Source organism: Anopheles darlingi, chromosome 3 (genome assembly GCF_943734745.1).
Source record: "Anopheles darlingi chromosome 3, idAnoDarlMG_H_01, whole genome shotgun sequence".
NCBI classification, from domain to species: domain Eukaryota; kingdom Metazoa; phylum Arthropoda; class Insecta; order Diptera; family Culicidae; genus Anopheles; species Anopheles darlingi.
This window is the reverse complement of record NC_064875.1, coordinates 12,748,967-12,773,567: the sequence shown is the minus strand read 5'-3', so window position 1 is coordinate 12,773,567 and position 24,601 is coordinate 12,748,967. Positions and strand designations below refer to the sequence as shown.

Sequence of the window (24,601 nt, the reverse complement as noted above, 5' to 3'; positions counted from 1 at the left end):
GCCATGGATATCCGTCCGAAACGCTTTAAATACCCTTTCCGTGCTCCGTATTGGTATCAGTTCAGTATTAACCACCGTTCGGAGTGAACTCAGTGTTTGTAAAAATGCCGCGACACCACGATATCGACGAAGACCCAGTTGTTATGGAACCGGCAGAGTTGGTGGTCTTCAAGCTCGTGCTCCAATTTCTGAAAACAGTTCTGCTGAAATGCTGCCAGAAGCTATCGATCGCGTTTCTTAGCCTCATGGAAGGCCTTTCGATGCGAGGAACGGAACAAGACGATGTGGCAAACTTCGACCAACTGTCGGCTCATTGGTGGGAACCGAACGGACAGATGAAACTGCTGCATAAACTGAACAAACTACGGTTAGTAGACTTGGGTTTTTTGGTGCGAAATCTGGACCATTTGCTGATTATCGTTTCCCTTCTGTTCCTATTAGTGTTCCGATGGTCGTGGAAGGACTCATTAAAGCGGGCAAGCTTGATCGGAAGCAACGTCACACCACGGACCCGCTGAAAGGCTTGACGATCCTGGATGTCGGTTGTGGTGGTGGTATCTACACGGAGGCCCTTGCCAAGCTGGGTGCGTATATTGTTGGTATCGATCCTGCTAAGCACCTCATCGATGTAGCGAAGGCTCACGTAGCGACACAACCGGATCTCAAGGATCGTTGCCATTACGAGGAAGTTTCGATGGAGGAGCACGCGCCGAAACACGTTGGCAAGTACGATGTGGTCGTTCTGTCGGAAACGATCGAGCATGTAGTGGACAAGAGTTTGCTGCTCAAAAATGTTGCTACGGTGCTGAAACCGGGTGGTTCCGTGTTCATCACCACCTGGAACAAGACGACCTGGGCCTGGACGTTGGCCGTTGTCGTGCTCGAGATCATCATGAAGCGGCTACCGAGAGGATCACATGACTACGACAAGTTCATATCAATAGACGATGTCGAAGCGATGCTGGAAGGATATAATTGCCGCACGATCGAGCGCCGTCCGTTCTATCTGAAGTTCTGGGAGGACGAGTGGATCTGGGTACCGTTTGAGAAAATGACCTACGCGGTACATGCGATCAAGGAATAATTACAGCGGATGAATCAATGGATGGAATAACGGAAATACGGCGATTCTTGTATGTTGTACACAAAAAAGACGAATAAATAATTATTATAAAATGCAATTTTACTTCAAACCTCCAGAGATTTTGTGGTTCTCTCGCTTTATTGCCAAATTAAATAGTACTCCTGTTAATGTAGGTTCCCAAGTCGGAATTTTGATTCGCTCATCGTTTTGATTTATCCTCTCTATCAATTTTGAAATCCAGGACATCCTTTAATTCTGCATTCTATTCTAGCCTTGGTCAAACAAGGGTTTTGCAGATTGTATAAAGGAAAACTATATTCCTTACATTACTACATTTCTTTAAATTCATCAATGTGTCTACTGATACAGCTTCTGAATGTATTATCCCCATTTTTATCACAATTGATTCATATGCTTCGTTGGTGATTCCAGGCATTACTTACCCTCTCCATCATACGGATTTACGGAGACAGACAATTGAAAAGAAACGCCAGGATCATTTAAAGTGTTGTTTAATATTTTATTGAGTTCTTTCTTATTCAGTAATCACGCAATCTCTTCGCCCCGGCTTTGTCTTTCAATAGCTTATCATTCTATTGAGTTTTGCTTTAATTCCTACCAATAAAGCTGCCTGCCAGGTTTTACTCCTGCCAGGTATCGAGTCTACGCTCAGAATGGAATATCACGTACGATAGCGACTACGGCGCAGCAGATTCGTATCATTGGACAAAGAAACATAATTGTTTTTGCAACACACCACGGGATCGATTCCCAGCGTTAACAATAGTCTATCTTACCGTGTTTTGGAATTGCTACATTTACTTTCATTACTAACTCTACACCTTATATCTACATTGCACATATTTGGACGATGACGAAGGGTTCTGTCTTCGTAAGCGTTATCGTACATTTGCTAGTTTAGTTTTTAGTGACTCGCGGAGACCTTCGACCGACCATCCAGTGGTCGTCTCCCAGGGGTTTCTTCTGCCTTCTGTCCGCCGCCGACGTTGTGTTTCACCGACCGCTACCGCACCCGGTAAACTCCCGGTGATGTTTGTCTCCAATAAATAAATTAACCTTAATTCCATTCATTGGTATGGGTATTGTGGTCTCACTAGCAGCATACTAGTGGCGCACTATCTGCCGGCTAGCCCACACACATATGCTCGGTGATGAGTTGGTGATGAGATGATGAAATACTATTCTGCGCAATCACCCTCCCCTCGCCCCGTTCCCCTTTCCAATGTTTGCCACGACCGCACTTGACCAGCGAACGAGTTCAATTTGCCAATCTTGCGCCAATCGCGAGCATGGTCTTGCCGTGCGACGTGTAGGGCGTGAGAAGGGTTGATTGTTGGTTACTTAAAGTTAATTTGTCATTCGGCGGCACTAGCTACCGCTCCCTTGCCTTCTCCTTCGAGCGCCCAATCGTGTCTACCATCTCCAGACGCTATTTTAGCATGCAAGCTGAGTAGATCGCCAACGGGAATCGTGCAGAGCTGGTGGAGAGCTGTAACGTAGGGGAAGCAACCAATGGACTGGCCAGCTAGTCGTTGGCGAACCTTGAAACTAACATTTTGGAACCGTGCCCCCCTGGGGTATGTCCGGCCTGCCGATTATCGTAACGTTTGAAGGACTCCCGTCGATCGTAACGTCCACCAGGAGGTCGACGTGGTGTGGAGTGTGCTAACCACCGTCGGAATCAGCATCAGGGCAACGCTATGCAGGCGATTCCACGTACTCGACGCCGCGGACGAGTACATCGAAGGACATTTGTTCGATTTGTAGTAATCTTCGCAGTACATCTGTTGGAATGGAGATCATCATTAAACGTTAGTTCGTGTCACCGAAGTATAGATGTTCCTGCTCCGTTTACCTACCTTGATCAACGTTGAGGACATTTTATCCAAAAAACCGCGGGTGAACTTGGCCGTTTCCCATCCGCACGTCTTTTTGGCCGCAGCTTCCGAGCAGTCCAGGTACTCCAGAAACGAGCAGCACACCTTTTGCACATCGTCCTCCTCTGTCCGGCTGGCGGTATGATGGTTTCTTCTGTGACGTCGTACATTCTGTTCCTGCTGCAATTGCTGCTGCTGCTGCTGCTGCTGGTGATGCTCATGATCGTGATGGTGTTGATGATGATGGTGGTGATGTTCCGCTGGCTGCACCTGCTGCGTAATGGCGATGACGGTTTGGTGATAGCGACGGCCACACACCTCGTAGTCTGGCCGGACCAACTGCAGGCAGGGCGCGTGGGCCAGGAACTCTTTCTGATATTCGCCCTCCCGGCAGAGGTCGCGCACGAACTGATGCGTGCCGTTGTACAGCTGATTAAAATGGTTTCGCTGTTCCAGATTCATACAGCGTCGGGTATAGCTGCGAATGCACTGTAGTCCGTGATTCAGATCACTGCCAATTAGAGAAGAAATCGCATTTAACGTGTGGATCAATTGTTCTATCGCCCTAACATTGACCTACAAAAACCTAAACCAAGTAATCATACTTTCAATTTTACCGTCGGCTCCATGCCCCATAACCGTAATGCAAACATGGCACGCTTGTATTAACATGTTACGAACCGATAAACATTGTTGCGATAATAATCGAGCAACAATAGTTTGCCCTTTTTGATGCGTGATTTAGACCATGTTTCTTAATGGCGTATTGGAGGAAGTGTAAGGTCACAGAGCATCGCGTGAACGAAAGTTAAAGCATTCAATTATCGCGTCAGTTTCTCGGCGCTTTCGAATTCTACCCCGTAACATGCAATTGATTTCATTTTTAGAGCTTCGGAACATGATATCAAGAGAAGCAAACTTTAAGTCCCCTCTGCGAGAGTTTCAGTTAGATTTTATTGCATAACTATTACGTTCTAATCTTCAATTTTTCAACTTTTTTACATTTGTTAAAATCTTAACTACATTTTAATTGAATTATTGTACCTGCACTACATCTAAAGTAAAGTGAAGTACCCCAGGAAATAAAAACTAAAACCAAACTTACGGGCATACTCTATCGAGGTCCTCGCGCTTCGTTGCAATGGACAGATCCGAGGCCGATTGTATCACCTGGAACGGACGGACGCACTTGGCCAGCTCCTCCTGGCCACAATTTTCCGCTCTTATCCGGGCAAGATTCACTGCAAATCCCCATGTTCCATCATCATCATCATCGCCATCGCCATCGTCGTTCAAGGAGAGAAAGATAGCAAAAAGGAAAGGAGAAAAGCAAATTAGAAATTGAAAGAAGAACGAACCAATTAAAATGCACGTCAAAGTATAACGCTCCAAGTGTAAATCCATCGAAAGAATTCCCCCCGCAACTCCGTGCACCACCCATTTGCAACGCCACCCATCTGCAACGCCACTTCTGCTCATTCAAATCACGCCAGTTCACAGTAGTACCATGGTACGCGAGTGCTGGTTCTAGGACTATTCCCGGTTGATGGTTCTGGTGGTGTTGGTCAGTGTGATGGGTGAAGTTTTTCAAATTAAAAATTCATTTAGAAGGGTTTATCAAAGAAGTGTCCGCTTGGAAACGGAACCTGCCATGGCAAGGGGGAAGGGCTGCCATGGTAAGGGGGAAAAAGGAAGAAGAAAAAACATCCCGGAATGAAATCCGTCGATCGAGTCGCTGGCCAAACGAAAACATGCCACCATGACTGCTGTGCTCGCCCTTTTTTATAATACCGGCCAGGTCCGCGGTCGCTGGTGGTAGTTCAAGATTCAGGAAAAGTTTCATCTTTTGGCCCCACGTGCCGCGGGCAACATAATCACACCCCGAGCATCAGCAAAGGGAGCAGCGGCAAAGGGAACCAAACTTTGCTGCAACGTTTTGCTACCGAATTCGCACCATTAAATGATCGTCGGCGCAAGTTCGAGACTGGCCGGAGACTAGCCGCCACCGTCAAAAAGGGGAACTGTGCCCCGAAAGGAAAGAAGTTCGGTTCTGTTTGGTTTCCTCCTCCATTCCAATGTTGCCGCCAGTCTCGTTAGCTTCTCGATAGTGTCTCGGTGTCTCGGGGCCAGCTCATTGATGGTTCGCAGTGTGCACCGGACTATTTTGACGTGTAATCTGTCTTGCATCTTGTTGGCATATCCTGCGCCAACGCAAAAAAAAAAACATGGAACACGAAAACTTTCAAGAAACTAAACGAAGCGGTAAGGTATAAGGCTCAACTTCATCATTACCACCCATCCGCGATCGCGCGATAGTCTCGCTGATTGCGTCCGAAACTTTGGTGCCCTTCCTCACTCCGGGGAGGCCCTAACCCCGGCTGCATTAATGTAAAACAGAGAGCCTTCGATACTGATTTATGCAGAGCGAAATAAAGAAAGAAGATACTGTACATAATCATCGCCATGGCGAGAAAATATAAGATTTTTGTAAACTCTACAAGAAAAGAACAAGAGAAAACTTTAACTTTCACCGCCACATTTTCCACCGGGAAACTAGTTGTGGATCTGCAAAATGAGAAAATACTTCCACTAAACGCTCTCCGGGGAAACCACTGCCTACGCCGTGATTTTAATTAAAATATGGCCGCTCCAAGTTTTGAGGTTATGTGGCTGGAGGAGTTCGAAATAACAATCGCCACTAATTGAAGGAAGCATTACAACTATGCAAGTAGATAGAGCAAAATTTCTGCAGAAGCATATCACATATCTCGAGAGCGTGGCGTCGGTTAATGAATTTTATGCTAAATTAAAACAATTACAAAGACATCATTATCGTCTGCGTCGAGGGTGCCCCGGATCGACCAACACCGTGCACTAGCCAAATACCTGCAGCTTGCGAAACGTTTAATGCGGCTAGAATGGATCTGCTCGATCTACTGCAGCATACTGTGGCAGGCAACTAGTCCCTAGGAATCCCCTTTCCCCAATGGGGCTCACTAAAATGCAGCTGACGTGCGTTTCGTTTTGGGTTGCAGAAGCCGCAATACCGCTACACAACCGCTGGCCGCAAACGCGCAAACTTGGTGGCGTGCTTATTTGCAAATCATCTCGCTGATTATGGTGCGCTGCTACGAGCAGTATGAAGGCCTCGCAAAGAAGGGAAGGCTGGACACAGTAGCACCACTAGCAGCAATGGTCTTTCGATGTTTGCATTTTCGAGCGCCTCTCTACACCACTCTCTCTCTCTCTGGGGACGCTCTTAATGGTCTCAAGGTGTGAATTTATGGCCGTTGTGCCCGTTTCTTGCCTTTCGTTTTGGATTTGGCCAGCGGAAGGAACCGGCGATAACCGGATAAAACGCGCAAGCAAAGGTGCTACTCCTTTCTCCAAACCCCACTTCCACCAGTCCACCTTGGTTGCACAAGATGATTGAAGGGGAATTCCGTTTCTTCTTTTTTCCTTTTTTATTTTCGTAGAGAAATTTTACAACAGCTCCAGCGGAACTGTGTTCCGGTGTCCGAATACCTGAACCGCAGAATGGAGTAAATTATTTTTGCCCCTCGATCTCACTGCTACCACGGGTCAAAGATGGCCTGGTGCTGTTACGTGTCGTTACGATCGAGAATGGCGCCACCGCTGGCCAGACCCCTCGCCTTTCCCGTCGGATACATCGCCCGGTCCACGTCCGGGCCCGGGCATGCCATCGCTATCATTTATTTAAATTTTCGCAACAATGCCCACAATGCATGCGGCCGAGGCCGAGGCCGAGTTTTGCTTGTGCAATGGGCATTTTCCGTTCTCTTTTTTCTCTTTTTTGTTCTTTGAGGTGCCGTGTTACCACCTCGTGCCCCTTCACCCCTCGGACAGGAAGGTCGCGTTTGCTTGAAGCCTTCCGCTGGTTGCCGATGTGCCGGTGCGCCGGTGAGTTGCAGCCATTATTAATGAATATTCAGCACGAACGAAACCCGGGATGCAGCGTATTCGGGTGCGCGTAGTTCACCGGGAATGTCCAGACCGTCGCACGGTGACGCGTGATGCCCGCTTTGTCTACACTAGATGCTGGCCTCTCGAATGCGACACGACGAATTACCGCACACACACACACTACATGCCAGAACGCCCATACAGACACCGAACGAACAGTCAACTCCCGTGGTTAGTCCCGGTGATCTGTCGCAATTACGAGCGTCACCCCTTTTTTGAGGGCCTACATCCCACCGCCACGTCTGACTTGCCCGACTCGCCTCGAAATACTCGCGAAAATTAAAATCATGCGGAAATTTAATATGCAACGAACGAGCGAGCGAGCGGGCGAGCGGGCGGCTTGGAATTATTAGGTTCGCGTTGGTTTGGACACGGTCACTAGCGGGCCATCAGTCGGAAGCCACAGCTGACTGACACTCTCTTGTGAACACACACACCCAACCGTTGGCGCGGGATGGATTATCGCGATCAGACGATCGATTAAACTTCGCCGGTAAACTGATTACTCCATTCACGAGGCAGGATTTCAATTTTGATTCCGTCACGTCACGTGCGCATGCCATGCCCGAGCCACGAGGACGATGCTTTGTGGGACGATAATTTATTATTGGAAGTGATCTGGTGGCCAGACTTTCATTACTGACCTCATATTGCACAGTTGTTATTGCACACTGGCATCGAGAGCTTGATTGGGGAAGAGAGAAGCTTTAGTATGTTGTAGCGTCCCTGGCATAATTGGTTATGGTCTTACTTTTTCAATTCTTCAGCGATGTTTAGGCAAAAGTAGATTGAAAATGATCAAAAAGAGGTCAGAAAAGGTATCGCTTACCCTTAAGTTTTTCTTAATATTTTATATATTTTCAACTGAACTCTTTTTCTTTTCAACTCAACGTATGATTTGAGTCAAAATGTTGATTAAAACTTTAAACTTAAAAAAGGAAAAAGGTCAAAGCATTACTTGAAAAACAAGTAATCAAAAAGTAAAAATCAACCAAAGTAATCTAAGAACATGTTCATTTAATTAAACGTTTCATTAAAAAATCATTTAAAAGATTTGCTTTAAACCTATTGTAATTGTTATCAAAGCTGGTAAAACTCTTGTCGAACAACTTGTTACCCGTGTGAATAAAATCGTAATCGATAATCGTAAAATTCGACAACGTTGTCAAAAGTTGCCAATACAACAATAGCGCTTTACGTCTAAAAAAAATTTAATTGAAAACCATGATGTAAGCAACCTCCAAAATAGATAAAACATTAGGTAGTAGAAGAGTCAATGGATTGCATCCCGATGAAAACTAATGTACTGTTCACTGCGTAATTCATTCACAGGATCAATCATTTATGCTTTAAACATTCACACCAAACATCCATGCTCTTTTCATTCATTTCGACAGTACAAAGATCATCTGGGTAACGGTTACTACAGAAATAACATTGATTGTGATGAGTAGTCCAAAATGCCACGCCAGATAATACGCATAACTTCACCCGGAAACCACTGTATTCGTATTACTGCCATCGCAACGCACCTCTACTTTGTACACACCACCACCACCACCACCGCAACAATGCTAATCATAAAGTAATCTAACATTCTATGCTCAAACAAAACGTGTTGCACGGTTCAGTAGTTGCCCCCACAACGAGCCCGACAAGCTAATCATTACTCATACTTTTGCAAGCAGGGGCGAAAGAGTAAACGAATGGTGGCGCCAATAACTACCACCCTGGACTGACCACTGACTGTGTCATTAGTGTCAAGGGAACTCAGGGGCGAGCAACAGGGCCCCCGATTGACGCCCACACATGCGGTCAAAACCACCCCTTAGACTCCCCCTCCCCCCTCTTACCAACTCAACCAACAAACGCTTTCGTTCACTCGCGATCAAATTTAATTTTCCAACAAATATCCCAATAAGCTTTTCATCAATGTACTGAGTCCAACGTTAGTGGTGATGGTGGTGGGTGTAGTGAACGATTTTTTGTTGGTTTTGCCACCACCCGCCACGACTTGCGCTTCCCTGCTTCAACTCATTAAAACATGCGCTTGCAACGCTTTGCATATTCAACATGACGCCCTCGTCCCTTCGGGTAAAACCAACGCAAAGTTGGTGACGGTGGTGGTGGTGGTGGTGATAGTCGTGTTCGTGGCCGTGGCCCCACCCCACTAATGCTCGAATGATTCGCAACCGAACCGGTAGAACCGGACCGAGATTGAATCGCAAATCACGTCATCATCGTCAAGCCACAATTACAGACGGAGCGAAATCCAACCAACCGTCCTGGAAGTTGTCGCTGACGTTCTCCATCGGTTCGGTCCTGAACCGTCCTGCATGGCATGGCGAATGGCCAACAGGACGATGAGCAAATATTGAACAACCAGTGCGCTCCAAGCCAAACAGTGGAAACCCCCGGCACCCCCCGAACCTTGGAGAAGCCTTCCAGCTGACTGAATCCCATGGTATGGTCCTGTGGTGTGCCCCGGGTCTGTCCGGTGGAGTGAAGGATTTAAATCAATTGAACAGCAAACAAACGCACACACACATCGAGCACATCGAGCTTCAGAGACACCGATGACCGATCGACCGATCGACTTCACGGAACAATGAACCGTATCGCCTTGACGTTGACCCCAAAAGTCACTAAAGTACCGACGCAAGTCATAAAGACAAATACTCCGGCTCTGGCACTGGCGCTGGAGTGCGGTTTACCGAGAAGGGAGATCGCAAACAACCTGGGAAACCGGCAGCGAGGATGTTTAAATAAATTCAAATACTTCAAGATTCCCTCGCCCTCTGGTTGGAGGCGTGGCATGCGGAGGGATGCATTCCCGGATCGTAATCGTGCAGGTGCTACCGTGGTAGTCAGTCCTGCGGTTGGCACGTGCAACCCTCTTTGAGAAGGGGCCCTGCAGACGATACGGCACCGGGGCGGACGTTGCGGATACGAATCGTCAACCAGCAAACCGCAAACCGGCAGTCGGTCGCTCGGTCGGTCCGTCGGTTGGTCGCTATGTCGTGTGTTTGGGTTTCGTGTGGTGCAGATTACATCCCCGGGAGGAGATTTTCCCCCCGGAAAGCAAAGTTTTTGTTGGGCACCCAGACAGGATGCAGTCGAATCAGACAGTCCGCAATTTACATTGTGCCAAAATGGCGTGCTGCTAAAGCGCTCCGGTAAGCGTAAGTTCTGACCTACAATGAGATCCCCCGGTTTTTCCTAATCGATAACCTTTTGACCACACTCGAAAACTCGGCTGCAGCATCTAAGTAAGCCCTTTAATAAGATTATGTTGCAAACATAATTGTGGGCACCAAACAACTAGTACAGAACGGTTCCTATTAGTCTGCCGCTGAATAAAAGGCTTAGCAAACGTTTTGCTTTCGGTGCTTTCGTTCACTAAGCGGAGGAAGTGTATAATCCGTTTGAGAAACAGACAGCAATAAAAAAGGAAGAGAAAGAAAGAAAAAAACATGTTGGCATCATGCCTCTGTAGTGAGAGGTAGCATTGGTCACAAAAAAAAAGAACGCCCGGAAAAACCACCCCGCCAAGTGGCATCAACACCATCACCCCGGTGTACGCCACACACGGTTTAAGGTTTGGAGTTTCCCTTCCCCTCTCCTGTACCCACCAAACGTATCCACCGTTCGTTACTGCACCAAGATCGGTTTTAATGCCTGGGACATTCCTTCCGCTCGCTGGCGTACATTGTTCTACGGTCATCCACCGCCTCTCTCTTTTTTGTGTGGTTATGTTCAGCTGGCTAACGGGCTGGCTGGCTGGCTGGCTGGTCCGGTAAACTTTAGCGCACGGTGAGCACTTCCGCCGGCCAGCAGAAGGAAGCACCTGCTTTTCACATTTCACCACGGAACCACAGGCGGAACCTTTGGTAACCGAGAACGGGGTACAAATTGGCCCGAAAGTCCCGCTCGGAACCGCTCGGACCCAAAACCAGCGGTGCAGCAGAGCACTTGCTAAATCGTTTTCGCCTTGGCGTAAACCATTTCCGTTGAGGTGATTACCTTGCTTCTCCTTTTTTTTTGTATTCCGTTTTGTTTTTTTGTTTTTTTGTGTTTAAGGTTTTACTGCTATTCCCTTTTTGTGGTTCAGTTCGGAAGGTTGAGTAAAGTAAGGACCCCCGGACCGGGGCCCGTGTACTACTAGTGGCCCATTACTTATAGCCAGGACGAACGATCGCTTGGAAGAGAAATAATAAAAATCGTTTCACACTTTTTTGCTCGAAATAGAGAGAGAGAGCGAGGAGCGAGGTGCGCACCTTACCTCGTCCTAATTAGCTATTCATTGCAATTTGGAATTAGATTTTTGGTGCCCGGAAAAAGGGTGCAACGGAGTGGGCAGGCGTTGCAGCGATTAAATTGCGATAAATTGCGAGGTGGCCAAGGAGGGTCTATAGCCTGTTGTGCCAGGAAGTATTTGAAATTGTATTCACGTTGCGTGCATTGATCTTGGATAACCGTTTTCCCGGTAATTTGTACAAAAGGAAATTCCGAAAACTGGTTTGGCAAACCCACAACAGAAGGACCGAAAACCGATTTGTGTTCCACCACCGCCGGTGCTCGGGTCCTTAAAGAGGGGAATACAAAATTAACAAGTTTTTAAGATTTATGAACCAGCGCAGCATAGAGCGAAGAGGAAGCAAAACCAAAAAACGGTGAAAACCGACAAAGAGACAGAGGAGCGCAAATAAAGGATTTATTCATCCGCTGCAGCCGGCATGCCGGGGTCCATGTCTTGCCCAAGTACCGCATGTCAACGCTTCTCGCTGGAACCGGAAACACATGTGGCCTACACCGGCACCACACGACGAGGACGTCGAGAACGACGATGCTGCTGCTGCTGGTGCTGCTGGCGAAGCGCGGATATGTGAATGTCTCTGTGCCGCTGGCCAATGCGCTGCGCCTACCACACCATCAAACCGGACAAACGCCGCCCGTCCGTGGGCCACGTGGATTATCCCTTCGCTTTCGGATCGCGTTGAAATGGGCCTGCCTGCCTGGCCTGGCTAGCAACGGGCCGCACACGGTGCAGGTGCAGAGGATGTAAACTTAATGCATAAATTATTAATTTGCCACATCATGCGAACGGGAGCTGGCAAATGCGGCGGTTACGCCTCACCTCCGGGAAGCGCTGGAGTGATGGAGGAAGGGAGGGAGTGGAGAAGAGCGCGGTAGTACCTCCGGGGAACGGGGAATGAGAACCAGGCACCGGGAGCATGAATTGCAACGAATTGCTTCTTAGAGCTCCATCACGAGGATATGGAGTGCGAGGGGTAACACATCGGGGTGGTGGTAGTGGTTTCCGGAGTTCTCCAAAACGATTCCAGGTTTTTTTCTTTCTTTTCTGTCCGAGGTGAACCATTTTTTTCGGTCTTCGAGCAGTCAGCACCTCGAAGCACTTGTTGTTGCATCCTCACACCGCCCGGAAAAAAACGACGGCCAACAGGGGCGCCGAGGCAAACGGAGGTCGTTGTTGAGCCGGGAACATAGTTTCAGCTCGGAACGGATAGTTAAGCCGCCGGTGTCGGAAAGAATCGAGATAATTTGCCTAAGCCGCTTTGCTGTTATTTTGCAGCACGAGAACTGAACGAGGCTTTATAAACACGCGGAAAGGTTCGCGGAAAGGGAAGGATTTTTCGTAAAATTAAAAATATGTACATTTCTCTACTGAATAGCTCTACATTCAACAGCTTGTTCGAGCAACACCACATTTTATCGGCAACGCCAACAGCCTATCAACTGTTAATTATTCGCCAAAGAGGTACGAGTTAATTGTCATCACAATAATGTGGTAATTCCACATTTTTCATGAAAAAAAAAACATAAAAATATAAACCGGCTTACATTTCAACACACGATTCCTGGTTTCCACAGATTGATTCCATACACCAGCGCACTTCAGAACACACTGGAATGCTGCACTGCCTCCGGTTCCGAACTGAATGGAGGCGCCTGGTACCAGGCGCCTCCACGCATTTTCAACAGGGGGAAACGCTTTAAATTCCTTGAAACCAACGCTACCAATTAGCTGCAGCAAACATTAAGCGGTAGGTTGTGCTTGTGCTTGGGTGTGTGTGTCGGGTTGGTGGCATGAGTGTTCGCGACCAGGCCAAACGAACACGCGTCACTGGGCGTGCATTTCAAGAATGCGATTAATTTGCAGTAATTTCCATCTAATTGTCATTAGCAAATGGCGGACAGGGGATGCACAGGTCGGCAACAATATTGGTCCGTTGAAATGGAAATGCCTATGGCTATTGGACTGGATACTGGTGTACTTAGGATATTGGCCTACTTAGCAACAGCTGGCCAAAATCGTGGCTTGGCTTCCAAATTAGCAATCGTGCTACTGGGTTTGGAAGCTACTAAAATGATGGAATTGTGACAGATTACAAGGAACAAATACACAGCTTAGCTCCACACCTTACGCGTGTGACACACTTGACTCGATGAGCCCATCATTAAACGTGTCTGTAATCGGGCATTAAACGATGACTTCCTACGCGTTGGTTGCGTCATAAATTAGCTTCAAATCCACCAAACCACCATTTCATCTATCGGATTCGCCATTTCATGATCCCATTACACTCTGGCTTAGCACCATCACCATCTGTTGCACCGAAACTATAAAAATGGCGCAACACACGAGCATGTATGATTTATGCATTGCTCATACATCGATGGAATCCGAAGCCCCATAATGAAGGCACCGTTTTTCGCGAGAGCTGTCTTTAGTTTAAATTTAATAAGCTGCGCTAGTATCGGTTCATGGTGGTCGAGTTATCGGAGCATACGCAGCATACAGCTATGCTACCGCTGTAACCGAACAGGTCGGTCAGGGAAACAATGATAATGTGGGATTGGAGTACAAACATACTCAAACCAGTGCGTATCGAGTGAGGCGTAAATGTATGCTGTGGTTCTATGGTTCTGTATTATACCCCCTCACGAGTTTGCTTGTTGAGCTCGCGCAGAAAGACCATAATTCCACTGAGAGTGCTCCAGGGATGCAAAAAGCGTACATTAATAAGCTGTCCTGGAAGCATCACACCGCGAACGTGACTTGGTTTGTTTAATAATTGCATATAAGGGAATTATGCCAAATTCCTGGAACACTGGAAGGGAAAGCACTTGATCCTGTTATATAAACAATATAAGTTGAGATAATTTAAAAAAAAAGGATTTCGAAACAAATTGCGAAACGAAAGACATCCGGTGACGAACGCTATACAATGTATGTTCGCGATTTCGCGTGCTAGCCGATGCGCAGCATAACGGTCTCGGGACGATAAAAATAAACATTCATCAAAAGTGTGGTCCTGTCTCGCGTTGTCTGGGCAGCTCGAGCGAGACTATGCACCAAATGCACGGTGCAAGTGCAGCTTTTAAAAATAGTACCTCAACACCAAGCACGTGTTGTGTTCGATATCTTACAAGTCCACCGCATGGACAACGGGGTGTACATATTTAATCGAATCCGTGGATTGCAGCAATCGGTAGTCCGAAGCAAAACAATAAACAGGTCAGCACGATGGCAACAAGCTGACGTGACGCACATTGAATCTTTGCTCTCTTTCTCTTGCGCACGAAGTCGTCGCTAAAAAACATGTTTACGTAGTGAAGAAACAGGAACAGAACATAAATGTCCCACCCAGTTGAACCGTTTTCAGTTGTCCGTTACTGTCACACCTTCCACCGGTTGCTGTCGAACCGGTGTCATCGCAAATGACACCGTCCATGCCGGCGGTGTGGTTTCGGTCTCGTCAGTTGCCGCATTGTGGCACCGGCGGTGCGAAACCTAACCTCCGGCAAACCAGATTTCTTCCAATTGAATTTTGGGTTTAAAAATAGTTTCTCACGGCGACAACAGTGGTGCGGCGGTCATGCCGCGAAATTAATCATGCTCTAATTACATCAAACCATCGCCGCCGACCGCGATCCGCGATCGGACTACCGGCTTCTTTTATCACCGGCGAAAAAGGTTTTGATGCCTGTCTGATAGGCCACGCGGCACGGTAGCTTCCGCATTGCTTTTGTTTTCATAGAAACCCGAGATAAGAGGGAGTATCGATAGCGGATTAAGCGGATTAATGCCTTCAAACTGTCGGGTTGCCGGGATTAGCCGGGAGATAACAGCACATGCTCGAGCCGGTTAACCGGTTCGTCCGAACCGGTTGTAACCGGCTGTCGCGAACAGACGGAATGATCAAGCGGTTACGTGCAGCAGCACAGATGGTGAGTGACGCACGGAGGAGTCCAGTTAAAAAAAAAAAGGTAGCTAAACATCCAGAATATGATTTGTTTCTTGTTTTCACATTTTGTTTTCCGTGAATTGAAGCATAAAGAATACATATTTTTGAGTAAAACAGCAACCTTCTCTAAAATTATATGAAAAAAAATTCAACATTAGTTTTGTTAGTTTAGCTATCTTCAAACCGGTTTCGCGTTTATCTTCTCATTCTTTCAGTAATGATTGTATCAATCCGGTCTGCTTCTATGCAGTCCTTGTGCCAAATACTCCAAAAAGTTGTTTAAATGACCATTAATCACTAATGCTGGTGCGCATAAGCCAAACAAAATCTTAAAAAAAAACTCGGTTTGATAATAATATCTTTTTTACTGTTTTACAGCAAATAACAACTATTTTAACCGATCCTGGACTTTTGGCCCACTGTTGCTTAAAATACACGCGATGTGCGCGATGATCGCGCGACAAGCTATGTTGCGTTATGCGTACGTCAGGGCTATGCGCACGTCGATCGCCTGCTTCTTTAATTAAAAACCTTCGATACGTTATTCACCTGTCCACCACGAACACGCACACTTACAAACGAGGATCGTAACCGTAACCGGTGATGTGTGAATCCCCCGCCCTACCACCTGTTCCTCAACCCCCGTGGTATCTTGCTTACAACCGGGCGGGAGAAGGCCGCGTTGGCATGCTTCTGAGAGAGTTATCGGGTATGTGGTGGGAAGCAAACAAGAAGCAGGGAAGCAGCTAGCGTAAATATCGTACGATGCCTTTCAACCAATCGCAGCCAGGCACGGGGGCTCGCCCTACCACATACCTGAGCCAGCAACAGACTAGTAACACTCATACACATGCATTTTGTCTCAGAGGCCACGTGTTCCGAAGTAAATCATTAATAAAACTGAACTAAAGCCAGACGCCGACGAAACGCAACGCGGTGTTGCGAGATGCATTTTCGTTTTTGGTTTGTTTCATGGGAAGCGTAAAGGGGAGAGACGCGCGCCTGCACTCTCATCTCTCTCCGCGCTCTCCTTCTTCTTTTTTCTTTTTTTTTTTGATGAATTTTGTTTTGAATATCTTCATTCGTAGCACGCTGATGGATCACCTTACGGCTCTGAAAAGGGTTTATGACAACGTAACGAATAGTGGCGCGGGGGGTTGTTCGTATCCAGGCCACTCTCCTACACTTTGGCGTGTCAAGGCCACAGCATCGTTCAAGTATTGGCACAATCCCCACACAGTCGCAGCACGATCCTAACTTTCTGACGATTGGTTCGATTGGTCGTTGATAGGGGGCGCGTCGTTTGACGTTTTTTTTAATTCAATTAAATCCAATCAGCATTCCAGCAAAGGAAGCATCGCAGCTAGCTATGCTGGACGAACGCGCCTTTGCTTCCGCTACCGCGCGGTCAATGGCCATTAACTTGGGGGCTCGGCCCTTCTCTTTAGCGCGCGCGCTCGCATGTGTGTGTGTGTGAGTGTGTGCGTATATATCAAGGTCGCTGCGTGCTTTCCACTTCGCTGCTGGCGGCCACAGTAAGCGTGGCTTGTTCATATTGGATATCCACGTAGTCTCTTTCTAGAAGATCGAACCGCAAGTGGTACACTGCGTAGAAGTTTTTTTTTAACAATTTCTGCACCTAATGCCTTCGCCTTAGTTTGGAAAAACCCGCCTTAAACGGATATGCACATATGGATATGGCCTTCGAATTGACGTATTTGCGCACGGTTTGATGCCACTGATGCCGCCTTTTGAAGGCAATCAATCATCAATTCACGATCGTCAAACGCTTTGCAAACAGTTTCCACTACGCAAAATGTTGCTCAGCCCCATACCGTGTGCTCAATTAGAACCAATTTACGCAGCAGCAACAGCGACCGGCAGCTCATTGGCAATATTACGGCTTCTGGAGCTCTCGTACTATCGCCACAAACGTTCACACTTGACAGTCATACCAGGAGCAGGAAGTAAGTTCTTGCGGAGCTTCACCCGATGATCGTCAATTGTTGAAGGCATTGACGTCAGTAGAAACTCCGCCATACCACCTTTTTGTTGTTGCGCTACGCGATGGAGAGAAAAAAACTTTTCCCCCGAGTTCATCCTTGGTTTCGGCCGGAGTTGCAAAACAATCATCATCGTCATGCAGCCATCAACACAAAAACAGACCAAGTGAACCGACTGTGTGTGTGTATCCCACAGTGTGTTCTGCGGTATTTTTTGGGGCACCTCAGTACATGTGCACTCGCTTGCTTACGTGCTGGTGCGGAAGTGCCGGACACGATGAATTTGGGGAAGAACCGCTCGTTGAGTTTCGTTTGTTTTGTTTGGCAACGAAGAGGGCAAAGCGAAAATGCGATCGTGGTCAAACTGTGGGTAGCAGCGTCTCTCGGTGGTCTTGACCGGACCTTGGATCGCGCGATCTTGCGAAATGATCGGCTCTAAACGACAACGTTTGATTTTGTTTAGGCACTAACCGCGAACCGCGTATTTTTGAGACGCTTCTTACGCCTTGAACCGGCAACACCCATTTGTTTTTTGTTGTTGCATTTGTTTCTAAAAGTGTTTGCCTTATTTTTAGAATGCTCGCTCAAAAATCATGATTTGATTGCAGCCTTTCACATAAGCCGTCAACATTCCCGCGTTTTGTGGGAGTTCTCGTGGGAGCGCCAGCCGGCCAGAATGCTAGGCGTAACCGTATGCAAATTGATCAGTACGATCTGCGCAATAAAGCAAGACTCGAGTTAGCAATGAAGGGTCCTCGTGCCATTAATTGCCGGTTCCGCCAGCGCCATGCGAACTCGACCTCGGGCTACAGCCCGGTTTGATTGATTGCTCTCCTTCAATGGCGTGCCGTGTCCACGTGCAAATTGGTTCTTAATCATTCCGTGGATCTTCGGGCACCCCGTGCGCGCCGTTCTGCGTCGTTATATTGTGCAACGAGACTTGTCGATGATACTAGAAAAACGATAAATTTATGTAAAGAAATCCATCATTCCTTTGCTGAGTTGCATTCCTACTGAACGCGTGACACACTATGCTACCTTGCAGACCTTGTGTACTGGTTCATTGACTTCGGCCACTGATATAAGTCACCGGTTAACGCAAGGTTCTTCTGGTCTGTCGGCACAAGTGTACTGCCCCCGAGGTGCGAGAGAACTAGTTACGAGATCCTACTGACCTTGCGCCGCTCTATTCACTGTCACTCCAAGTAGGATCCCACAATCTTATCACGCACTTGGTAGCCTCTTCTTATCAGTAAGATTCCGTACACCTATACGCTATGATTTTAGTTTTTTTAAATGGGGAACTATTTATTAACATTTTAAGGCGACTTTTGAATACTTTTCCTGTAAGCTTTGTTGATAAAAGGCCAAAAACCTCTACCACGTGCTCACCTTGAAAACTGTGACTTCCTTTTGTTGAAATAAGCCCTGGTGGTGGTGCTTTTACGACGCGATCGAGTTGTTCTTGATTCTGCTAAACGGTACGATCAACACGAACCGCCCAAAGAATATTCTACACATCCTACGCCCCACGATTCAGCCTTGTGCTATCCGTTACGGAGCTCGGCTCGATGTTGGCATAGCTGTGCCTGGGACCGACGACCTGGCAGAAGGCGAACCATGCCAGTTCGCTTACACCGCGACTTGGCGAATGTTGTTCAAAATAACAAGTGGCTGGCAAACGGTATTCAGCGTCTCGACGGACTCGCCGACGCCGTCTTCAGAAACCGCAACACAAAAACATGCGTTCCATTCCAACGAAGCAGCCAACACCGATCTTCGGTTGCAGTGGAAGACCGACGTGCAGGTCTTCCAACTTAGCCAATCGGCCAAGCGAAAGTTGGCAACATGGTGGTGTTGCGCACAGCTGCGCCACTGACGCTCATGGAACCGCGTGCGCATCGAAACGACGCTAACGGGAGAGGCGCATGAAACAAGAAACCTGAAAGGAAATAGATACCCGATTCCCTCGGACCCCGAAGTTGTTTGCAGAACCTCAGGACTTACGTCGACGGTTATCGTACATATTGTATTTGATCAGTGGTGCCTTCATTCAACTAGCAGTCTCGTGCAGGCGAGGGAATCTCCCTTGGAGCAGCCGCACACACGTCACCATCCACCATGACGTCACTGATTCGGATGGTCTGATGGATCGTACGATGTCTACGATTGGTTGGCGAGCGTTCGTGCCAACATTTCTTTTACACTTCGTTTCCGCTTCACCGCACAGCGTCTTCGAGCGCCGTGCATCTGGCATCACTGTATAGCGTTGGTTGCCATCGTCACCATCGCGTTGGACAGTTTATCCAGGTTGGTGTCTTTCGCTTTGGACGAATTTTGAGCCGATTGCCGCAAAGATATGCAAAGCAGCTCGGCTGACCGCGACCGTTCGACTTTTTTGGTCACCTCGGCTGCCAAAAACGTTGGCCCGTCAGCCGAAACCTCACAAGGTGGGACTATTTAACACACCCGGGAGGTTATTTTAATTTTTGGCAACCGTACAGTGCCACCTGAAGTGTTATTCGTTGCATATAATATGGCGTTTGTACTAGATGATCAATTGGGCACACAGGACTGTATGACTCGGCGTCCAAGTCGCGGTGAGTGAATACAATTCGGGTAAGTCGCTGTAACGTTCTCATGATTCAGCCTTTCGTGTAAATGGGGAGAGTGTTATCACCGTCGTACGACCTGTCAGATGACCGGGCGCACGTTTGCGGTAAGGCCATTGTGGAGAGCAACTCGCTTATCAGTCTAGCGCTAGGTGGTCTTGCCTTTCCCAACCACTCGACAGATATCTCCAAAAAGGGTAAAACCATATGATGTCAGTTTCGTTGGTAAGGCAATAGACAAGTACGCTTGAGTGAAGCGAACTCTGTCGCACAGTCTCATGGACTAATGCCCATCAAAGTGGTGATCGTATGATTCCGGATTATATAACTCTCGTCGCCCCTCTAATATTAAAGACAAAGACCCGACTGATGGATCTATACTGCACGTTGTTTTTTCTAGAAGCTGTTGCTCCATCAATAGATTCTCGGCTAATTGGATCGAATCAAGCGATCCGGCTCATCGTGACCACCCGAGGCCAAACCGGTTGATCATTCTGGAAGCATCGAAATGCCGGTCTCGATCACGCCGCTTTTCTTTTTGTTTCTAAAATGGGCGCATCGCGAATCCGCCTCGATGCTTCTATCAGATGCCATTCACTAAAAATGAATCGTATACTGGCTGCCAAAAGCTTCTTCTCCGTTCCTAATCATTGCGGCTCTATTACGGAGGGGCTTAAGTATTTCCAACTTTTCTGTGTCACTTATTTTTTAAGTTTTCACATTTTTTGGATGAATGGTGAACCTCTGAAGTATATTGCGGAAACAAATTAGAACTATTTGAGTCAAAACTATCAAAGATGCTGCATTGCTTTTCGCAACTTTAAAGTGTTTTGTCAAAAGTCGACGTTTTTCATATTGGCATCCACCGTGGCAAAAAAGGATTGTACTAATTTTTTTTCGAACTTTGGGGCACTTAATCTACACTTCATTAACGAGGTTTTATAACCACTTTGCGAGGTCAAGTTTAGGCGGTCGAGACGATCGCCTTACGAAGTCACAAGTTTTTTTTATAAAATGTGTAGATTCCATTTTGTATAATTATGAAACACTTGAATCTGTTACATTCTTTTTTCAACTATTATAGTTTTCCATAAAAAAATAAAATAGAAAAAACCAGACCAGCGAATATGAATGAAATAAACGAAAAAAAATGTAAACCGTTTGGTTTCATAATAAAAACTACTACAAAACGAGACCCACCCATAGCCTCCCCTTAACACATTGTCCCAAATAACATTCGCAATCAGTAGCAGCTGCTGGACAGACTGGACAGTGATGAGGCAGATTTCAACCAATATAAGCAGAAAATTTGAATACCTCCAACATTATCAACGGAGGGGCGCTATGTTGGCACAGCGTTGGCTTTGAACGGCTTTGAACCGGATTCGCGAACAGTGACACATTTATCGTCTCCGGTGCGATCGCGACTTGTGCAAACACTACAATCGGGACAATGTACGCCTATTGCGCAGTATCTGAGGCTCTCGAAGTTTTGGGCACCGGCACACCTGCCATCCGATATATTCCCTAGTATATTGGGTTCACCAGCGACCAGTTGCACAACTTACCGGTGATGAAGACAGTCACGAGAATGCTGAGCCGGTTGTAGAACTTCCCACAGTTCGCGATGATGGGAAGCATCCTTTTGGGTTGTGAGATGTCGGTGGTTGGACGGATCTCGGACCACCTCAAGCACTCGTTCGCCTATTTGATCACAGTCCTACACTCGGTTGCGAACGAACAATCACTTTTTAGCCGTCCGATTATATCGGCCACAAGCAGCTAACACACTACACGTTCGGTCTGGGAAGTCAGAGTGGGTCGGATTGGGTTGCTTAGCTGCACAAACGATTGCCAACACCAGACCGAGTATCCAACTCGTCGACAGTCAGTGTCCTTGCTATTCTGTTAACAGTAGATTACTCTAGTTTCCTCACAGGACAGCTCTATGGCTTCGGTTAAGTTGTAAGTTATCACTAACTGTTACTCACAAACTGTTGGGAGGAATACTGTTTCCCAGCAAAAATAAACACCAATTGTACCACTAGAAGATGCTTCGGGACGAAACCATATGCAATGCGGCCGATTGAATGGTGGATAACAAGGCACGGCTACGCCAGTTTGTTTTTCTGTTTGTCTGAAAGCATAACGACCCGCAAGGCTTTCGTTTATCCGAACGTCGTCGTGCGCCACGTTGGAAGAACGTATCAGAAAATACTGAGCGCACCTTTCGCGTACCACGCGTCGCAATCAACTGAGTAACTACGAAGCGTTTTACGGTACGGCAGGCATCTATGTAGGACAACTTGCTTATCCAAGGCTCGTTTTACCGAGTTCGGGTTCGGCACCGATCACGAAACACGCGAAACATCGCCTCCGATCTCGACATTTTGTAGCATAGCAGCTCCCCAAACGAATGCCGTCGCACGACTTGTTGCTTTTGTTGATATGTTTGCGTGTATAGATACGCTTAGTAAACATATCTTTTTAGAGAGAAGTGTTGATTGTTATTTAAAACTTTGCGGTTTGACTTTTGCTGAAATATTAAACTGCCCATTTTCATTTAAATAATATTTTAGCACAAAATGTAGTTAAATTAACATTTTTATTTATAAAAAAAATCATTATCATAAGCATGTTGTTTTATGTAAAATTGCAAAATTATGAAATGTAGTTGTAACTTAACTTTAAGTAAAATTTTACTTTCAAGTTAAAAATGTATTACTTTTTATAATTTAAAGTTATTTGAAATTATTTATTTAAACACTTTGATTATAAAACGACTTTCGCTACTCATTGATAGAAAAAGAAGCTATTTTGTTCAATGTAATGCAATTTTATTTTATAAACGGATAACTTATGTGTATGAAATATGGAATGTCTTGTGTGCCTTCGCCATTTGAACTCTCTACCTGTATTAGGTAAGAAAACGGATGTTTCTTTGTGATCAAATCTATTTGACAATGCAATTAAATAATTTATCAAATAATTGACACATAAAAGCCTGAAGTTTCGTTTCATAGAATAAAGTAAAAAGAAGTTTATGCTGTTAAATAATGTCAGCAATGTCATGCCTAAAAATAGTGGATTTTGTATGGATCCTGAAGAGCGTCATGTTTGTAATGATGTACTAGTTAGAGTATCTCTCAGTGACCATCACGTTTTGGGTGCGATTACCAGCTCAGAAGACGAGTTGCATAAATCTCCCATCGGGCCCCATCAGCTGACAGGCACTAGAAGTTCCTTCCAGTTGACGGTATTTACCAGCAACTCATTTAGCGCCAAAAGGACAGTTTTTGCATGACGTCGACAAAGGACGACGCGAGCGACGAGACTGACAATTAAATAGCCCCGTAATCATTTACACTGCAGCCACTTTCACGAAATCGTCCCGTGACAGCTCGCCTAATGCACCGATTTCTCGTGTCCTCGTTGGAGGTCCGGGCCACTCAAGTCCCCCGAACGCCGAGAATTGTGCCTGTGGTTTGGGTGAGATTTTTGTAATGTGCCTGCCGCTTGACGACGATACTTTCTGGCTTTTAGTTAGCGACACCCGAGAATGCATAATGTCCTGCCCAAGGACAAGGCGTTTTGCGGATGCCTCGATTGCTGTTCTCGTGTCCGTATCGCAAGTGGGGCCTGGCCTGGGTTCGCAAAAGACCCCCCCTCCCCCTTGGCTTTGGAGTGTATAAATGTGCAAGGATTATGCGACTGAATGGCACTTTGACGTGCATCGGCGAGATCGGTCTTACGGCTCTGGTTTAGTTGAGCTGACACTGAGATGTTCAGCCTGTGCTGTCCGGAGGGAAACTGTCTACCCAAACAGCACCGAACGTAAGCAACTCGTCAGGATTTGGCTAACGCACGCATTTTCGAAGGGATGCAATACCTACCCAGTACCCAGCACTGCTTCTCAATGTCATTATCATCTCCATCGCTTGGTCGGTGCATTAGCAGCAACCGCTTTCTGGAAACAGGCCTGGGTTCTGGGCCATAAGTTAGGCATCGCAATGTACCCCCTTTAAAGTATGAGCTCCAGATGGCGCATAACCGGACGTGTTTTGCCAGCAGGGACGTTGCATCATAGAGGTACCTTAAAGGTTTTTTGGACCAAACGTTGGTCAAACATTGAAAGGTGAAGCAGTTTTGGACCACGTAGCAAGTTCACGTAACGTTGCGGATGGAAAATTGACTTCTGCTACTGTGAATTGAGTATTATGTGCGAAAAATCCATCAGGATCCGTTGCTATGATGTGCGTCCTGACATCAAGGTAGGCCGAATCCATCTCCGTTTGGATTGGCAGAAAATCAAACAAGGTAAGATATCATTCAAACGACAAAGGTAAGATAAATTCAAATCATAGAAAGATGGATAATGCGTATAACACTAAACGATCTAATCAATAATGGCTGTCCAATTCACCTTACTATGCATTGGTCTTCAATGCCACGAAAGCAAATTCGTCCTCGAGACCACGAGAAGAGCACGCCAGATGAACCGCATTGTATTGGCAACAGTTCTAATGAATCGTGCTTCATTATTTGGAAAAATGTTTCACGCGGCCCGGACTCCCACAGGGGCATCGAGCGCAATGGAAATGGCATAAATCAATCATTAGTAAACCGAACAGCAACAGCGTATAACGAGTACACGGAAAATGGTGAGCTGCCCGTTTCCTTCGATGCGATGATGTATTTCTTCTTTTAATCAAAATCGTACGCTCGGGAGCGAAGAACGGAAGGACCTTAT

At 46.7% G+C, this 24,601-nt stretch overlaps 2 protein-coding genes across 2 annotated transcripts; one reads left to right on the top strand and one right to left on the bottom strand.

Annotated features, from left to right (window-relative positions):
* Window positions 1-70: 70 nt before the first annotated feature.
* On the top strand, window positions 71-1,180 carry LOC125953896 (ubiquinone biosynthesis O-methyltransferase-like). Its single transcript, XM_049683722.1, has 2 exons — window positions 71-367; window positions 442-1,180. The coding sequence occupies exons 1-2, from the start codon at window positions 105-107 to the stop codon at window positions 1,082-1,084; spliced, it is 906 nt and encodes a 301-aa protein (XP_049539679.1). The 5' UTR covers window positions 71-104; the 3' UTR covers window positions 1,085-1,180.
* Window positions 1,181-1,592: 412 nt separating this feature from the next.
* On the bottom strand, window positions 1,593-22,089 carry LOC125953895 (uncharacterized). Its single transcript, XM_049683721.1, has 4 exons — window positions 21,420-22,089; window positions 4,088-4,223; window positions 2,965-3,493; window positions 1,593-2,889 (listed from the first exon to the last, which is right to left on the bottom strand). Exons 1-4 carry the CDS (start codon window positions 21,490-21,492, stop codon window positions 2,701-2,703), a joined length of 927 nt encoding a protein of 308 aa, XP_049539678.1. The 5' UTR covers window positions 21,493-22,089; the 3' UTR covers window positions 1,593-2,700.
* Window positions 22,090-24,601: the final 2,512 nt, after the last annotated feature.

Bases quoted from the DNA above. Each gene is read 5' to 3' on its own strand.
- LOC125953896 (XM_049683722.1), top strand. From the start codon at position 105: ATGCCGCGACACCACGATATCGACGAAGACCCAGTTGTTATGGAACCG. The intron at 368-441 runs GTTAGTAGACTT...TGTTCCTATTAG, and splicing joins CATAAACTGAACAAACTACG to TGTTCCGATGGTCGTGGAAG.
- LOC125953895 (XM_049683721.1), bottom strand. From the start codon at position 21,492: ATGCTTCCCATCATCGCGAACTGTGGGAAGTTCTACAACCGGCTCAGC. The intron at 3,494-4,087 runs GTAAGTTTGGTT...TCTAATTGGCAG, and splicing joins GACCTCGATAGAGTATGCCC to TGATCTGAATCACGGACTAC. The intron at 2,890-2,964 runs GTAGGTAAACGG...CCATTCCAACAG, and splicing joins TGTCCTCAACGTTGATCAAG to ATGTACTGCGAAGATTACTA.